At 57.7% G+C, this 14,832-nt stretch overlaps 7 protein-coding genes across 7 annotated transcripts; 4 read left to right on the top strand and 3 right to left on the bottom strand.

The window, feature by feature from the left end:
* Nucleotides 1-1,372: 1,372 nt before the first annotated feature.
* On the top strand, nt 1,373-2,239 carry SLS55_010641 (uncharacterized protein; the record flags this gene model as incomplete). The annotated part of the gene is made up of 1 exon (XM_066782020.1): nt 1,373-2,239. The coding sequence occupies one exon, from the start codon at nt 1,373-1,375 to the stop codon at nt 2,237-2,239; it is 867 nt and encodes a 288-aa protein (XP_066627832.1).
* Nucleotides 2,240-2,683: 444 nt separating this feature from the next.
* On the bottom strand, nt 2,684-3,430 carry SLS55_010640 (uncharacterized protein; the record flags this gene model as incomplete). The annotated part of the gene is made up of 1 exon (XM_066782019.1): nt 2,684-3,430. One exon carries the CDS (start codon nt 3,428-3,430, stop codon nt 2,684-2,686), a length of 747 nt encoding a protein of 248 aa, XP_066627831.1.
* A 3,924-nt stretch (nt 3,431-7,354) lies between these two features.
* On the top strand, nt 7,355-7,859 carry SLS55_010639 (uncharacterized protein; the record flags this gene model as incomplete). Its single annotated transcript, XM_066782018.1, has 2 exons — nt 7,355-7,361; nt 7,441-7,859. 2 exons carry the CDS (start codon nt 7,355-7,357, stop codon nt 7,857-7,859), a joined length of 426 nt encoding a protein of 141 aa, XP_066627830.1.
* A 199-nt stretch (nt 7,860-8,058) lies between these two features.
* Nucleotides 8,059-8,869, top strand: SLS55_010638 (uncharacterized protein; the record flags this gene model as incomplete). Its single annotated transcript, XM_066782017.1, has 2 exons — nt 8,059-8,063; nt 8,440-8,869. The coding sequence occupies 2 exons, from the start codon at nt 8,059-8,061 to the stop codon at nt 8,867-8,869; spliced, it is 435 nt and encodes a 144-aa protein (XP_066627829.1).
* A 1,682-nt stretch (nt 8,870-10,551) lies between these two features.
* SLS55_010637 (uncharacterized protein) lies at nt 10,552-11,292 on the bottom strand (the record flags this gene model as incomplete). Its single annotated transcript, XM_066782016.1, has 1 exon — nt 10,552-11,292. The coding sequence occupies one exon, from the start codon at nt 11,290-11,292 to the stop codon at nt 10,552-10,554; it is 741 nt and encodes a 246-aa protein (XP_066627828.1).
* Nucleotides 11,293-13,060: 1,768 nt separating this feature from the next.
* SLS55_010636 (uncharacterized protein) lies at nt 13,061-14,369 on the top strand (the record flags this gene model as incomplete). Its single annotated transcript, XM_066782015.1, has 3 exons — nt 13,061-13,172; nt 13,264-14,147; nt 14,217-14,369. 3 exons carry the CDS (start codon nt 13,061-13,063, stop codon nt 14,367-14,369), a joined length of 1,149 nt encoding a protein of 382 aa, XP_066627827.1.
* Nucleotides 14,370-14,429: 60 nt separating this feature from the next.
* On the bottom strand, nt 14,430-14,804 carry SLS55_010635 (uncharacterized protein; the record flags this gene model as incomplete). Its single annotated transcript, XM_066782014.1, has 2 exons — nt 14,430-14,670; nt 14,797-14,804. The coding sequence occupies 2 exons, from the start codon at nt 14,802-14,804 to the stop codon at nt 14,430-14,432; spliced, it is 249 nt and encodes an 82-aa protein (XP_066627826.1).
* Between the last annotated feature and the right edge of the window lie 28 nt (nt 14,805-14,832).

Genomic DNA, 14,832 nt, shown 5'->3' with positions numbered 1-14,832 from the left:
GAGGTTGTTGTCTTGGAAGATGGAGCGGTGATGCACAAGATAATAAAGGTGCGGAAAGATCAGGTGGCAGAATGGGATGCAAACCATGATGTCTCGGGCCGATCGATCACCGTAGAGAATGGGGTCGTGTCTACAAAGAGGGATTAAGCGCTGCAGCGGATAAAGCACCAACTACCGGAACCCTGAAAACAAACTATGTAGTATGTAGTATCTGAGGCAGGATTTCGATGAATACCTGGCTGGAGCCCAACACATGCTTAGGAATGGCGTGAGAAGTCAATGGATTCGGGATCTAGAAGACAGATGAACTGATGGTCAGAGCGAGGACGCTTAGGCCCACCTGGGGTTGACGAATCCCACTCGGGACGCGGGGCGGTGATACCTCCGTCGATCAGCAAACGAGCCTGCAGTGACTCGCTCAAAAGTGCAGGCAGCACCCCAGACGGTACCACTGAGACAGCTCGCGTTGTTTGTCAGGTAACCCCAGATACATTCCTACCTTTCCGGCACCTGCATAAATGCAGCCGACGATGAGTTGATTCATGTCCGGAGCTTTGTCGCACAGCGCGCTCCCGTTGTGAACAATGACCATACTTCCAACGGAAAGCCAAATGATGTCAAATAGCTAACCTTAAGCCATGAGGCTGCTGCTGGCATTTCATGCTGATGCTGCATCGGCTTACAAGGAGAGAATTGTGGGAGCTGTGCAAGAGAAAATCTGATTTAAAGCTTCCAGATTCCGATTCTACAATCCATGCGTCCAGATCAGCATGGCGATGACGTGAGTGGGCCACGTCATTGTTCCAAGACCCACTTGGACAACTTATCCTGGGTCGCGGGCTGTGGACCTCGCTGTAGAATTAAGCACGGATCGAATGATCGGTTTCGGAAAGTTATAAGGCCGACTACGTAGATGCACTCTCCATGGGCTGGTTTGTTAAATGGAAAGAAGAACATGACGCGAAGTGCGGATAGATGATTGTTTTCTGTGGAGCTGCTGAAGCCATAAGCGAATAGCTACACGTGTCACCGCCCTCGGGCCCTAAGCTGTGCCGCAAGCTACGACGGATGCCTGATCTAACCTACATTCTGTTAAGGTGGAGTACGGCTGCAAGGGATTCACTATCGCCACCACGAATTATGTCTCGCCACGCTCGAGCGAGAATTCTCCCACGATTCTAGCCCTTTCCGCCGTTACTCACTGGACTCAAGATCTGCCAAAACTCCACTGCTCCACGTACGAGTGCGTATCGCGCGGCTGACCCGGAGACAACGAAAGATACTTATTACGGTTGCCCTACGCCTTCATCTTCTCTATGAAACAACTCTGTCACATTGAATACCTATCAAAACTCCTTTCGACTTTTTTATCATGGAATTTACCAGCAGCGCTGTCGAGCTTTTCGAAGTCGCGATAGACTCCTTCGGCGTCATCCAGCTCGCACGAGACTTCGAACAAGAGTTTGCAACGTGTCAGCTCAAACTCGATATCCTTCAGCTTCGCTTATCCCGATGGGGTGAAGTCTCCGGAATCAACAAGACCGTAATCAAAGAAGCCACTCGCGATGGTCAGCTCACGGTCCGCAAGAACCAACCTGGTCACCCGACAAAAGATTCTGCAGAGCACTATCTTGTCTCGATCAAAGACCTACTGGACAAGACGAAATACAAGGCCGACCAAATGAGGGCCAGTGTTGCTGCAAGCGGGGCTCAAATCGTTGACCCCGATTCGAAAGTACCCAATCACCTGAAGGTGGTCCGAAGGAAGTTCCACGAAAGCCTCAGGAAGCGCAAGTCTCAGGGGGCGCAAGCTGTTCATAGCATTCAGTTGGTGTTCTACAAGAAAGACCACTTCGAAGAATTCATCGGATATATCATATCCCTCCTCAATTCTCTCGAGCAACTCTTCCCTGACCAAGCAGAAAGGTTCCAACAACTCAGCAGGGAGGAGTGCCTGGGGATTACCAAGCCCAATCTGGAGGAACTCGAAGAGATCAACGACAAGTGCGACCCATGGATGAAGCGGACTGTGGACGAGGGGATTGCACTGGGCAATGATGCTGGTAGAATCACCATCAATCAGAAAGAAAACGTTGGCCAAACTATGGGCGTCTTACACGGCGACGTCCACGTGTCGGGATGGAACAGCGGACCAGGGAGTCTGACTATACATTATGATGCACAGGGCAGGGCAGAGAATGTTCCCAAGCACAGTCCACCAGTTCAGAGGCGGGCTTGATGGCTCTGGAAAGCTGTGGATTTCGGGATTAGCTGCATTTTAAGAGGCTAATCAACTCGAAAATTTCCTAAACATTTTTTTTGTGGTAACATGCAACCCAGCTTGACATTTGGATTACGTGATGGTAGACTCCCCGCATGCGAAACAACTCTGTACAGCTGCCAGACAGCAGGCGAACCCGTATATGCTACTCGAGATTTGCAGTCTCTTTTGCAAGATCATACTGAAGACTGGGATGAGCGCGATCGCATGCTGTCAACGTTTCTTTTGTTATGCTCTCTTGTTTCTTTTTGCTGAAGTAGTACATGCTGACTGGATATACAGCCCCACAGACAGTTCACATAAGCCATGGAACACGGTTCAGATTGGACAGATTATTGATTGATAGCTTTGTGGCCGGAGAGCAGCCGTATGTATATATACATTCTCCCGCAAAAAAGAAAATCACCTGGGGCTGACGGTGAAGGAAGAGGTGGTGAACTTGGCGTTGGAGCCGGTGAAGGGCTCGGTGCCGGCGCTGACGTGGGTGAGGTACTGCGAGGTGGGCAGGCCCTGGCTGGAGGTAAGGTACTTGATGAAGTCGTTAAGGTTGCCGCTGAAGTTGTTGACGGTCTTGGTGGCGACGAAGGAGAAGACGGTCATCTGGCCGTTGGGGCCCTTATACAGCTTCCACGTGTTGCCGGCCAGGGTGACGGTGGCGATGGCCGAGCCCGTCGACGAGATGGGCCCGGCGCCGCCGTAGGAGCCGACCCAGATCATAATTTCGTACTCCTCGCTGCCGGTGGGGGTGGACGAGGTGAAGAGGTCGTAGGCGACGTCGGCGACGAGGTTGTCGCCGGTGTAGGACCAGCGCCAGATGCTGTTGATGCTGGAGATGGCGCTGAGCTTCTTGGCCGTCAGGTCGACGACGACGTTGGCGTACGACTTGACCTGGTTGGGCACGCCGGCCCAGGTCCACGACGTGTGCCACGAGATGGTGTTGCTGCTGAAGCTATCGACGCCGGTGCACTGCGAGCCCGACACGCCCGACGTGCTTCTGCCCCACAGGTTGTTGTACGTCGTGTAGACGCCGTTCTTGGACGTGTCCCAGTCGCCGCAGAAGTCGGCGCGGCGCTCGAGCGGAGAGGCCGAGGGAGCGGCGGACACGGCGGTCGAGGCGGCGGCCCAGAAGAGAGCGGTGGAGAGCTTCATGGTTGGTGTTGAAAGAGTGGACGATGAGATGATCGGAGAAGGAAGGGCTGGTGCTGATCATATGCAGCAGTAAACAAGTATATTTATACGGCAGCACCGCGAGCAGACGGCCGTTTGGTGGAAGTTATCTCGCTTGGATTCCCGACAAGCCGTTTCAGTTGGTCGTTAAGCATACTGTCTACTTCCTGATCGGGCATGGACCCCGGTCGTCCTGTCCGAGTTCGGCCGTTAGCCCCGGCGTCCAGCGCTCTTTGGTACAACTTTATTCGTGCACCTTATTCTGCTTCCTGGCCCGGAAAGCGTCGCCGTCCATCCTTCCATCGCGCCCCCAACACCACCCGTCCATGCGGGGTCACAGTGCCGCCTGCCCCCATCACCACCACTCATACGGCCGGATGCTGCTTGCACCTGCGCCTACTCCGCAAACACTCGGCCGACCGTCTCCCTGTGGCGCCATTTAGCGTGATTCCGAGCCGGCGCAAATTACCGCGGGACCGTGAACACGGTGGATGCGATATTTTAGGGCCAGCGTCCCGACCGTCCCGACCGACGGCCGCCGCAGAAGACGTCGCTTCGGACGACACTCGAATGCTGTGGCTGCCCCTGACCACCAATCACAACCCGCCCCCTCAGCCCCACGGTCGTACTGCAGCACCACCACGCTGAAATGCAATTCATGCTGTTGCTTTTGCGCGCTCCAGCCGTGCTCGGAGAAAGCCTCGAGAGCTCGTATTCCATCTAGATGGCTTTATTCTGGCGGATAGGAGGGCCGGCGGTGACATGATTTTTCCTCTCCCCCTTCGACATCTCCTCACCATCGCCCAGTTCCCCGACTGTTTCTCGTGTGGTGCGGTTCGCAGCGGAGAATCGTACGGTGGCCAGTCATGGTCGATCGGACCCGAGAGCTATATCAACGAGCTGGAGCCTCTGCGTAACGAGTTAGCCAGGCTGGTCTTTGAACGTTTCCCTTTCCCTCGACTGATGCCATGGCAACGACCAACAAGCAGCGTACGGGGCGTGGCACGTTTCGCTTCTACTCCATGCCACATGGCAACACAACATGCCACGGCGGATCTCACCTCTTTGCACAAGGACTGATAGGTTGACAGAGGGTATACCATCGCTGAAGAGAAGGTTTGGTCGAGGGTCGTCCATTGACATCTTTATAGTCGAAAAGTCTTCTCGTGCGACAAATTGGTGCCAGGAAATGCACTGAACCAGACTGCATCCTCTGGAACACGCATGCCATCGATGGTCGTCTTTGGCTCCTGCGATGGATGACGATAAGCAAATGGGCATAGATGTCTCTCTTGATAGTTCCATGCGGCAGCCGTCATCCCCCTCAGCATGGTATCCTTGTCGTGAGAGGGTCGACTTGTGATAGTCCATCATGCGTGCAATCTACAGGCCGCTTGTCTTGGGAGGCTTCTCATCTACATGGACGGTTAGCCTGTTTGGAAAGAACAAGTCAGACAACGCGGATGTCGACAAACCTTCCCCCGACCGACAAGACGATGTGCCTCGTGCAGAAATGACGCGAGCAAAGTGCATGCTCCCAAGGCACGGCGTTTCAGTAAGACGTGCAAGTGACGGTTACGCCGGTGGTATCGAGCGGCTAGCTCCCTTCAAGCTCCTCGGCATCGTCTTCGATGACGACTCTCCTATCGATCTCGAGGACCCGACCGTAGAGAGCCTGAGGTGCTGGGGCTTGGGCTCATCCAAAAGAACCCGTCAGCGATCGACAGGAGAAAAAGTCAATTGTGCTCTACGCCGCGCGCCTAGGTCCGCGCGTAAACCGGTTGCGGCTCCTAGACTGTATATAGGTAGCCTCGTCAGCACGATTGCAAGGAAGCTGCGGGTTTGCGCATTACCTTGTAAAGTCCATACCTCCGCCGACGATGGAAGAGGTCAGCTCAACACCTAGTTACGCGCGGTAGATGGGGGGAAAAAAAGTCAAGTAGCCGGTCGAAATTTCGGATTCATAAGACCGATGGATGGTGCCGCTTCCGAAGGCTAGAAAGCGTAGAACAAACGTCGCTATCTCGTATGTCAGGGTATGCCCCACAGGAGGATTTAGTGTACCGTGTAGGCATAGCTGGCCAAGGGGCTTTGAGGGGAGATCCTTGCCTCGGCGGTTAGTGAGACGGGTCTGGCTGTGTGCGCCAAGCACCCTGAAGAGCTTAACGTTGCATGTCGAGGACGGGCTTCACGGTGGTGATGCGGGCGACTGTGTGAGTTTTGTAACCAACTAGACCTTAGTGGTGGGGAGGGTCCGGCGGTGAAACCATGCAGGAAAACGAAGAAGACGAAAGCCGCGGCAACAATCAAGATGCTACACGGTCGTAAAAAATCGGGGGGTCGTGCTCGCTGATAGAGCGCGGAGTTGTGGTGTCGGCCATGGAGTTGTGCCTTCGAGGCCAACCGCCCGAGTCAATATCGCGGCCGTGGTGTTTATCGCGCTCGCCAAAAAGTTAAGGCCAGCCATGGCACATGCCGTGGCCAAGCGTAACACTATGCGTCGAGCAAAAACGGCATGGCAGGTTGTGTTTCACGAGTTGCGAGAGCTTGGCCTTGGGGGGAAACGGCCCCGCGATTGACGAAGAGATGGCGGAAACAGGAAAGGAAGCACGCGATGCGACCGAGATCTCGACCGGACGAGATGGATGCGTTTTGTGGTGGGGAAATGCCGGATCGACCAGCATGCTCGTATGCCAGAGTCATGATCAGGACGGGGGCCATGACACGCGCAAATCCGATGAGCGGGTCGAAGGATCACAACCATAAGCGTGCCGGCAAGGGAGCGCTGCCAGGCTGGAGAGGATCGTGGACAAGGGGAGGACGGTGATGGCTCCGGGCAGCAGTCTGGGGCCAGAGTCTCGGGAGGCGAAAATCAAGAAAGCTCGATGATCACAATCGGCAATCTCTCTGCTTAGGATTGCCGAAAGCCCATGCCGTCGGGAGCGGGCGTGGACCTGAGCTTGGGCAGGGTGGAGTCCGGACTTGGTCGAGTATCTTGATCCGCGTGGTGATGATTTTCATCGTACTGTGAAAGGCTGCCGTGGCAAGGCTGTTTCTTGGCCATGCTGCCTTCCAGAACATCCCTGGGAGTCGTGACGCTGATCGTGTCCCAACTCCAGCGCAGTGTCTCGCCCTGCCGCCTCCGCGCCCAGCAGGCTTTCAGTCCGGCGCGTGGGGATCAACGTGGCTGGCGACTGCACTGTTGCATCACTGATCGGATCCCGCACGAGGGGGAGCAGGACCAGCCAAGGGTGGATGCGATAGCGCGCGTGGCGTCGGGTGGCCGACATAATGCCGCTGGTATTGGTCTGTGACGAGGGCGGGCATGCGGCAACGGCGGCTGAATCCGCGCCTAGCAGCGCTCCCGTGGTGTTGACAGCGGGCGGAGACGCGCGGCCGGCCGTTTAAGCAGCAGAGTCGTGCTGCCCCCGTCGCGTAACAGCTTCGGCCGGTGTTGAGACGCAACGGCCTTGCTAGACCTCCCGCCCTCCGCTACTCCCAACGCTAATAAGCGGCCCCGGTGCCAGTAGTAAAGCTACCAGGCTGGCGGTCCCCTACTTGGCCGTCGCCTGCCGCTGCCCAGCTGCCACGCGAATGGCATGGGATGCCGCCTGCTGTGCCGCCCGGAGCTTCCTCCTAGCTTCGAACAAGCGAGAGCGATGTCTTGTTCGAGAGCATCGATCGCGGGAGCACGGCGGGGCGACGGATCTGGCCTAGGGAGCGTGCAGATCTCTGCGCCCGGGCGCCCCTTGCATCCTACGAGTCAAGAGCCCAATCAGCAGCCTTAAGCAAAGGGGCCCGCTGGCCAGCCGCGAGCAGCGCGCTCCATCGCCCTGGACCCTGCCGGCAGCCACCGTGCCACCGTGAAACCCAGACTCGCCTAGCAGGAGCAGCCTCCGTCCCCCCATGTCCCGTGTGCTGGTCCTGCCTTATACATCTGCCTGGCCGCCCGCCGCGACGACCGCTCCACCCTGATCCACCGCCGCCTGCAGGTCCGGCGCCTGCGGACTACGTCTACACCATGTACGACACCGACGAGCAGACGGGCCACTACACGCCGGACTCGACCCCCAATGGCATCAAGGCCGCCTCCATGACCCTCTCCGTCGTCACCATCACCCTGACCGCCATCTGCATCGACCGCTTCGTGCGCAGCGTCAGAGCGTGGAAAGAGCTGCCGGTGGCGCAGTGGACGCTGTTCGCCTTCTACTGCCTCTCCTTCCTCTTCAGCGCCGTGTCCGCCATCCTCAAGGACCTGGACCCGAACACGTCCCGCCACCTCTGCGACGCCTCCATCCTCGTCTGCCTGGTCTTCTACCTTAGCGCCAAAATCCTCCAGTACCACTACCTGGTCGAGCGAGCAGTGAGCCCCCGCCGCGCCAAGGTCCGACGGCTTATATGTATATGCTAACCTCCCCAAGCACATTGTCCGCTCGGACCGCACGTGCAGAAGCAAGGACAGAATATACATCCTCAATTGCTGCTGTCTCATTCTTCCCTATGTTGGCTTGGTCATTTTGAACTTCTACTGGTCCGTCTGCTTAGCCCCGCAAGTGAAAGTCACACTAACAGTGTGTCGTTGCGCAGGCGTTTGGGCTACATCAGCACCAATGGCGTGTGCATCAACGGCCTAGAGATGCAGGGCATCATCCCGCTGCTGGCGTTTGAGATCCTCATCAACATCTACATGACGCTCCTCTACGTCTACCCGTTCCGCCGCGTGCTGTTCAAGAAGCAGCCGCTCGGGCCCAACGCCATCCTGCAGGCCATGGCCTACCGCACCTCCATCGCCACGTGCCTGATGATCCTGGTCACCGTCGCCAACCTGATCGGCCTGCTGGCGCTGCACGGCGAGCCCGTGTGGCTCTGTTTCATGTGTTGCACCGGCGACGTCGCCATCTGCGTCCTGCTCCTGCACTGGTTAGTGATGACGACGCCCGACGACTACCGCGAGAAAAAGGTTACTGACACGGCGGCAATCGTCGATGCAGGGTCACCAAAAACGACCGCGAACGGCGCGGGTTCGCCTTCTCCGAGGAGCTGAACCAAGGGCTCAAGCTGCGGCCGTCGCAGTTCGACGACGCCGTCATCGACGCCTTCTGCAAGGCCACGGGCATGGGCAACGGCGGCGTCCAGGAGGCCGACGGCCAGATCCGCGTCACCAAGGAGCTCAAGTTCGCCGTCAACGGCCAGACGGTCCACGTCACCACCACGCACGAGGAGGAGGAGGAGGACGATTTGGACGCGGGCCCCACGAAGCCGGGCCGGCTGTCGCGGCACGGCAGCGAGGACAGCATGATCGAGATGGAAAGGGGCGAGGGCGGCCGGTTCAGGAGGCGGGAGAGCCAGGATCAGTTGAGCATAGGGTTGAGCGACGAGAGCATAGGGAAGGGGAAGAAGCACACGCACTCGACATTATAGCCGGTCTTTTCGCTGGCGTTCGGGTCGTTTATGAATTTGATGATTTTTTGAATTCTCCAAATCACAAGGGCTTCTGTCCAAACTACAGCATTACCGTGGATGGACGGCCGGCTCCTCCTGAGAAGAAGGTCCTTCGCTTCTTTTTCCCTAAACTTCCGAACACGGCAATATCAAAGCACTTGCACGTCGATGGCTGCAAGCCACGACTGAAAGTAACACTATGCACGCGACAGGAGCCTCCCCGTCCGCGAGCATAATCCGTCGACCCGTCGCCCATGGCGCTAGAAAGCCGGGCCGCTCGTGAAACGGGTCGGCGAAGTCTAAATGGATTTAGTGGTTAAGCGTTTCCGCACCCCCAGCATCTCCGCCTCGAACCCAACGATCCACGCCAAGGGTTTCCCGCCAACCGGAAGCGTGTGATGAGCTTGCTTACTCTCTTCATTTTCGATTGTTGATCGATTGATTGAGCACGTCTACCCCTCCTCTTTGCGTCCACTGTCGATCAAGCCCGCCCGTCAAGGTCTGATCAGCGGCGCATCTCATCACATGTCAAACCTGTCCGGAAGCCAGAGCAACAAGTCGCAAGAATATGATACCAGCCTTACCGTGGTTTTGGGGGAGGTGAAGGTTAGGGGACCATCGCGTGGCACACGGTACGGTACTGGCAGCCGGGGCGCCCGCCGCGCCTCCCCCACCACCGCGCGGCTAAGGGAGTTGCCGCCGCCCGATTGCATCGGTGGTTGGACTAGTACTTCTCGGTGCGCCCGAGAAGCTTCACCAGGAGGCCGGAGCAAGCCTCCGCCTTCGGTCTAGCTCCGAAATCCGGCACCTCTCTTGCATTGGCTCGAACGGGAATGGATTGGCCCTTTTTCCCTGCACCCACCCTGACGGGTGCTGCGTTTCGGCTTGATGTGTGTCGCACGCCCGACCGACGGCTCAACTTTGTAGCGGGGATCGCCGCTTGGGGCGCGCGGGTCGAGGTTCGATTGACGACGACCGACCGCTCTACTACTTCTTATCTCGATTTTTGCTTCGGAGCTGGTGTGTGGTGGTGATTGAAGGGAAAATATCCCAAGTGCCGGTGAAATGAACAATTTGTCAAGGTTGCGCTAGCGAAAGACGAACCGCGGCTCTGACAGACATGGCACGAAGAATCCGCATGGAAGAGAGGAGATATCTCCGGTCGGGAATCCTTCTAGAAGGGTCATTTCTTTGGGAAGCAAGCAAGGATGCTAGCTACATGTGGTCTTCGACAGACGCAAACAGCGACGCAGAGCAGGACCGGCTTCCAGGCCCTGGGCATACCGATTTCCGGAGGCCCAGATAAACGAAGACCGTCCCTTTGTGACAGAGTTGACATGGCTCACCGTGTAACAACAAGAATCAGGTAACCTGGGATCCGGTAGAGGTCTCGGCAGCTGCATACCAGACCATACATACCCATGGCGCCTCCGAGCGGGATAGCCGACGGCGGATTCAGGTAGAACCAGCGCCCTCCCACGAAACTCAACCCAGTACAAATGGTACACCCCCTGCCACTACGACCAGTAGCGCCACGGGTGCGGCAAACTACCCTCGACAACACCTCGGACGTTCGGACGTAACAGCGTATCACCGAACCGCTATAGACTTGAAGTCTCCATGACCCAATGAGGATTCCATATTCCAATGCTTCCTTCATCTCATGCACATATAACAGTCAACGCCCAGTCTGCGAAATGCCGATACACTCTCAGCGTAGCCTTGTCCAACCTGGCCGGAGGCGGAATGCGCGCGAGCAGTTGCACGGAGCGGCACTGGAGCAGCGTCCCCGAGGCCACGATGTCGGAGACGTCGGGCGAGTAGAGTTCGGGGTACATGTTGAAGAGCGCCGGGTCGATTTTGTACAGCGACGGCCCCTCGTCCATGCGCAAGAGACGGAAGGTTTGGCGCGCATGCGAAACCGACTGGAAGATGGACGCCGCGTCCGGCGCCGGCAGCAGCGCCGCGGCATCGTCCCGGTGGAGAGGATCAAGATCAGACTGCTTGGCGGCCTCGTCGTCGCCCATGGCCTGGATGATGTCCCAGAGTCGCACGTAGCCGGGAGTGGGTCGGGGAACGGTGCGGACCAGCTTCGACAGGTCGACCTCGACGCAGTAGTGGCTCGCGATGTCCAGGACGATTTCGTCGATGCGCGTGTTGGCGGCGTGCATGAGGATCAGCTTGTCCCGCAAAGCGTGGAACGGACACCAGTCGATGAAGGTCGGGTATGATTCGGTGACCTGCAGCGCCGACGGTCGGTACTTCGGATGGACGCGCGCGTACATGTCTCGGGTAGGGTGCAACTGCCATGTGACCAGCTCGGAGAGATGTTTGTACCATTTCGTCGGTGTGTACCACGGCAAGACATCCGGGCGGGTCAAGCCGTTGAACAGCGAGAACATGAGCGAGGTTGACTGCTCGAGTTTATGGCTTTTGCCCCGTCAGCTTCCATTTCCAACCCCGGACAGAGTCTCACCTACAGGCGTATGTCGGGTGAGAGCTGAGGGGCAAGCGCCTGCCACTTGTGCCAAGTGCATGCTCGTATGGCGCTGATGTGATCCGAAAACATGGAATTGGAAATGCCCATGTCCTCGACCATGGCGGAGCCACCGGACATGGCATGGGCGTACGCCGACGGGCCCATTTGGTAGTTGAAGGACCACACACCTGGCATCTCACTGTTCAAATTAAGTGTGGGATGTTCAGCTTCGGGTGCATCTTGGACGTCGGCTGCAAGATGCAGCATGTTCAACCATTCAGGTGACTTCCCATCGGAGTTCGATGTTGTTGGTACGAGCGCCGTCTCCAACTCGGGCCAGAAGTCCAAAGGATGCTCGCCCAAGTCCGCATCAAGGGCATTCGCGGCCGGAGGTCCAGTAGAATCCGAAGACAGAGCATCTCGAACATGTTCATCAGTTGGGGGAGTCTGATTGGTATCGTCAAGGGTGCCCCGCATCAGGCGGGATAGATGCTGTAGGGACGCCTGTGCACTAGCAAGTTTGTTGATGAATAAAGTCAGTTGCTTCCGAAGAGATTGGTTTTCTGCCTCGAGCTTCGCAATGTGTTCATTTTCGGACACGCCTGTTCTTTCCAGCCGCCTTTCAAGATCCTTGATGTAAGCTGCCTGGCGCTGGCGGAACGCTTGTTGGGAGGTGCGATTGCGGAGCTTTCTGGGCGCTTCATCAGCGACATTGCAGATGGAACGAGGCTCCATCAAGTCCGTACTTTCTCTCGGCAGCGCTGTCAGGCTCCTTGTCGGCACTGCAAACTTTCCGACGAGCCATGATGGTGGTTGATGGAGACTACAGATGCAAAGTGGGGGGAACGAGGTTGTTGCACGCCCTGCGACACGACAAGCGGATCAATTTCGGGCCTGGCAACGACAAATGATCACAAAATGACGAGGAATCAATTCAGTGTGCCATTTCCTCTATCGATGAGAAACGTGTCACAGTTTGGCAGCAGCAATCTTTGCAACGCACTCAATCTCGACATCTGTCCCCAAAGGCAACGATTTGACCGCAACGCAAGTCCGAGCCTACACGATGGATCAGTCCCGACTCAGCTCTATACAATCTAGATGCATCCTACCGGCTTGGGCTCGCTGAAGAAAGCATCGTAAACGTCGTTCATGGCCGCAAAATCGCCCATGTCGGTGAGGAAGATGTTCACTTTGATCACGCTCGACAGGTCAGATCCGGCAGCTTCGAGGACGGCGGCGAGGTTCTGCAAGACTTGTCTCTGATTCAGGAGCATTAGTGGTCTGGCGTGCTAAAGAACGAAAGTTGGACTTACAGTTCGGTCTTGGACGGTGCCTTCGACCATCTTCCCGGTCTGCGCGTCCATGCCGACCTGGCCGGAGCAGTAAACGCGGCCTCCATCCTTGATGGCCTGCGAGAGGAACGGTGGCGGCTTCGGCGCTCCCGATGTGTAGACTGCGTCTCTGGAGGGGGCCATTGTTGTCACGCAGCAAGGAGAAATGGGGGTGAGGATTGTGAGTGGATTTCGCCGTCATGATAAGGATTTAATCTGTTACTAAGTGTTCGGTTAGTCAGTACCCCGCATCCATGACGCCCTACGATAGGACTGAGTGTGAGTAACAACATATCCTTTATCTATAAATGCCTCCCCATCTCCCGCTTCTCCAACCCAACCACCCCTCCACAAACCATGGCGGGCGAAACAATCCCATCGCCGGTCGCACCAGCGGCGGCACCGGCCATCCTCAGCATCAAAGACCTCCAACGCATCGCATCCGAGAAGCTCCCCCAAAGCATACGAGGTAAACCCCCCAAATCCTCCACATCCCCATCGTAAAAAAAAAGAAAAGAAAAGAAAACACCAACCGACAAACGCTGCGCTGCGGCACGCAGAATTCTACAACGACGGCTCGACCGACCAGGTCACCGTCCACGAAAACACCACCGCCTACGCCAAATACCGGCTGCGCCCGCGCGTCCTCCGCGACGTCTCGGGCGTCGACCCGAGCACGACCGTCTTCAACACCCCCATCGCCTTTCCCCTGTGCGTCTCGCCCGCCGGATTGCAAGCCATGGCGCACCCATCCGGCGAGCTCGCCACGGCGCGGGCCTGCGCGCGGCGCCGCGTGCACATGGGCATCTCGTCGTACGCCAACCACGGCATCGCCCAGATCCGCGCCGCCGCCACCGCCGTCTGGCCCGGCATCCGCCACGGCATCCAGCTGTACACGATGCGCGACCGGGCCAAGCAGGAGCGCATCATCCGGGCCGCCGAGGACGCGGGGTGTACAGCGATCCTACTTACCGCCGACAGCCCGGTGCTTGGGGTGCGGTACAACGAGGTGCGCGGCGACTTCCGCACGCCGGCGGGCCTGGGCTTCCCCATCATGGAGCGGACGAGCGAGGACGTGCGCGCGACGACGCACGACGCGGGGTTCGCGAGCGTCGGGTCGGACGCGCATTCGTGGGCCGAGGTGGCGTGGTTGCGGGAGCGGACGCAGATGGAGATCTGGATCAAGGGCGTGCTGACGGCCGAGGACGTGCGGATGGCGCGGGAGTGCGGGTGCGACGGGGTGATTGTGAGTAACCATGGCGGCAGGCAGCTGGATGGGACGCCCGCGACGATTGATGCCCTGCCGGAGTGCGTCAGGGCGGCCGAGGGCAAGATTCGGGTTCATATCGATGGCGGGATTCGCAGTGGCGTCGACGTCTTCAAGGCGCTGGCGTTGGGCGCCGAGTGCTGCTGGGTCGGCAGGCCGATGCTGTGGGGGTTGGCGGTACGTGTTTGTCCTTTTTGGCGGTCGTCGTCGCTGTTGTGAGAAAGCTAATGAGTGTTGTTGTTGCAGTATGACGGCGAGGCTGGCGTCACGAAGATGTTGGACATCCTCTACGAGGAATTCAAGAGGTGCATGCAATTGACTGGGTGCTCGAAGCTGGAGGACATCTCCACGGACTGTCTCGGGGTTGTCAAGGCCGACGGCCCGCTGGCGCGCTTGTAGTGGTGGATATTGAAGGATTCAACGTCTTGTTGCTCTAGATAGATCTATCTGCGTTAACCCTTACAGCTCGGGCATGGCTTCCTGCTGGGCAGCGGACCTGGTTGATCTGCTGTACGTGGAGTTGCCGGCCCTGCACATTCTTCCGTCTTCCGCAACGGTCCACTCCTCGCTCCCCACGGCGGTGACACCGTAGAACAGATCCGACGGGTCGTACTGCTTCTTGATCTCCCGCAGCTTGGCGTAGTTGCTGCCGTAGAAGTACTTTTGCCAGTTTGGCTGACGGAAATCGCCCTGTGGCAGTCTGTAAGTATCCCACAACGGGTTTGCGCATTCAAGGAGCGGACTCACCTCGTTCGAGTAGCAGCCAGACTCCGGAGCCAGGGCCGTCAGCTGCGGGATGTAGTTGTTGGTCAATTTGTCCTGCCACTCAACCATCTCCTCCCACGGCGCGGTGAAGTTCCAC

Source organism: Diplodia seriata (genome assembly GCF_021436955.1).
Source record: "Diplodia seriata strain FDS-637 chromosome Unknown scaffold_13, whole genome shotgun sequence".
Taxonomy (NCBI): domain Eukaryota; kingdom Fungi; phylum Ascomycota; class Dothideomycetes; order Botryosphaeriales; family Botryosphaeriaceae; genus Diplodia; species Diplodia seriata.
Note: the sequence above shows the minus strand (reverse complement) of the source record. Positions and strands in the feature narration are given on the sequence as shown.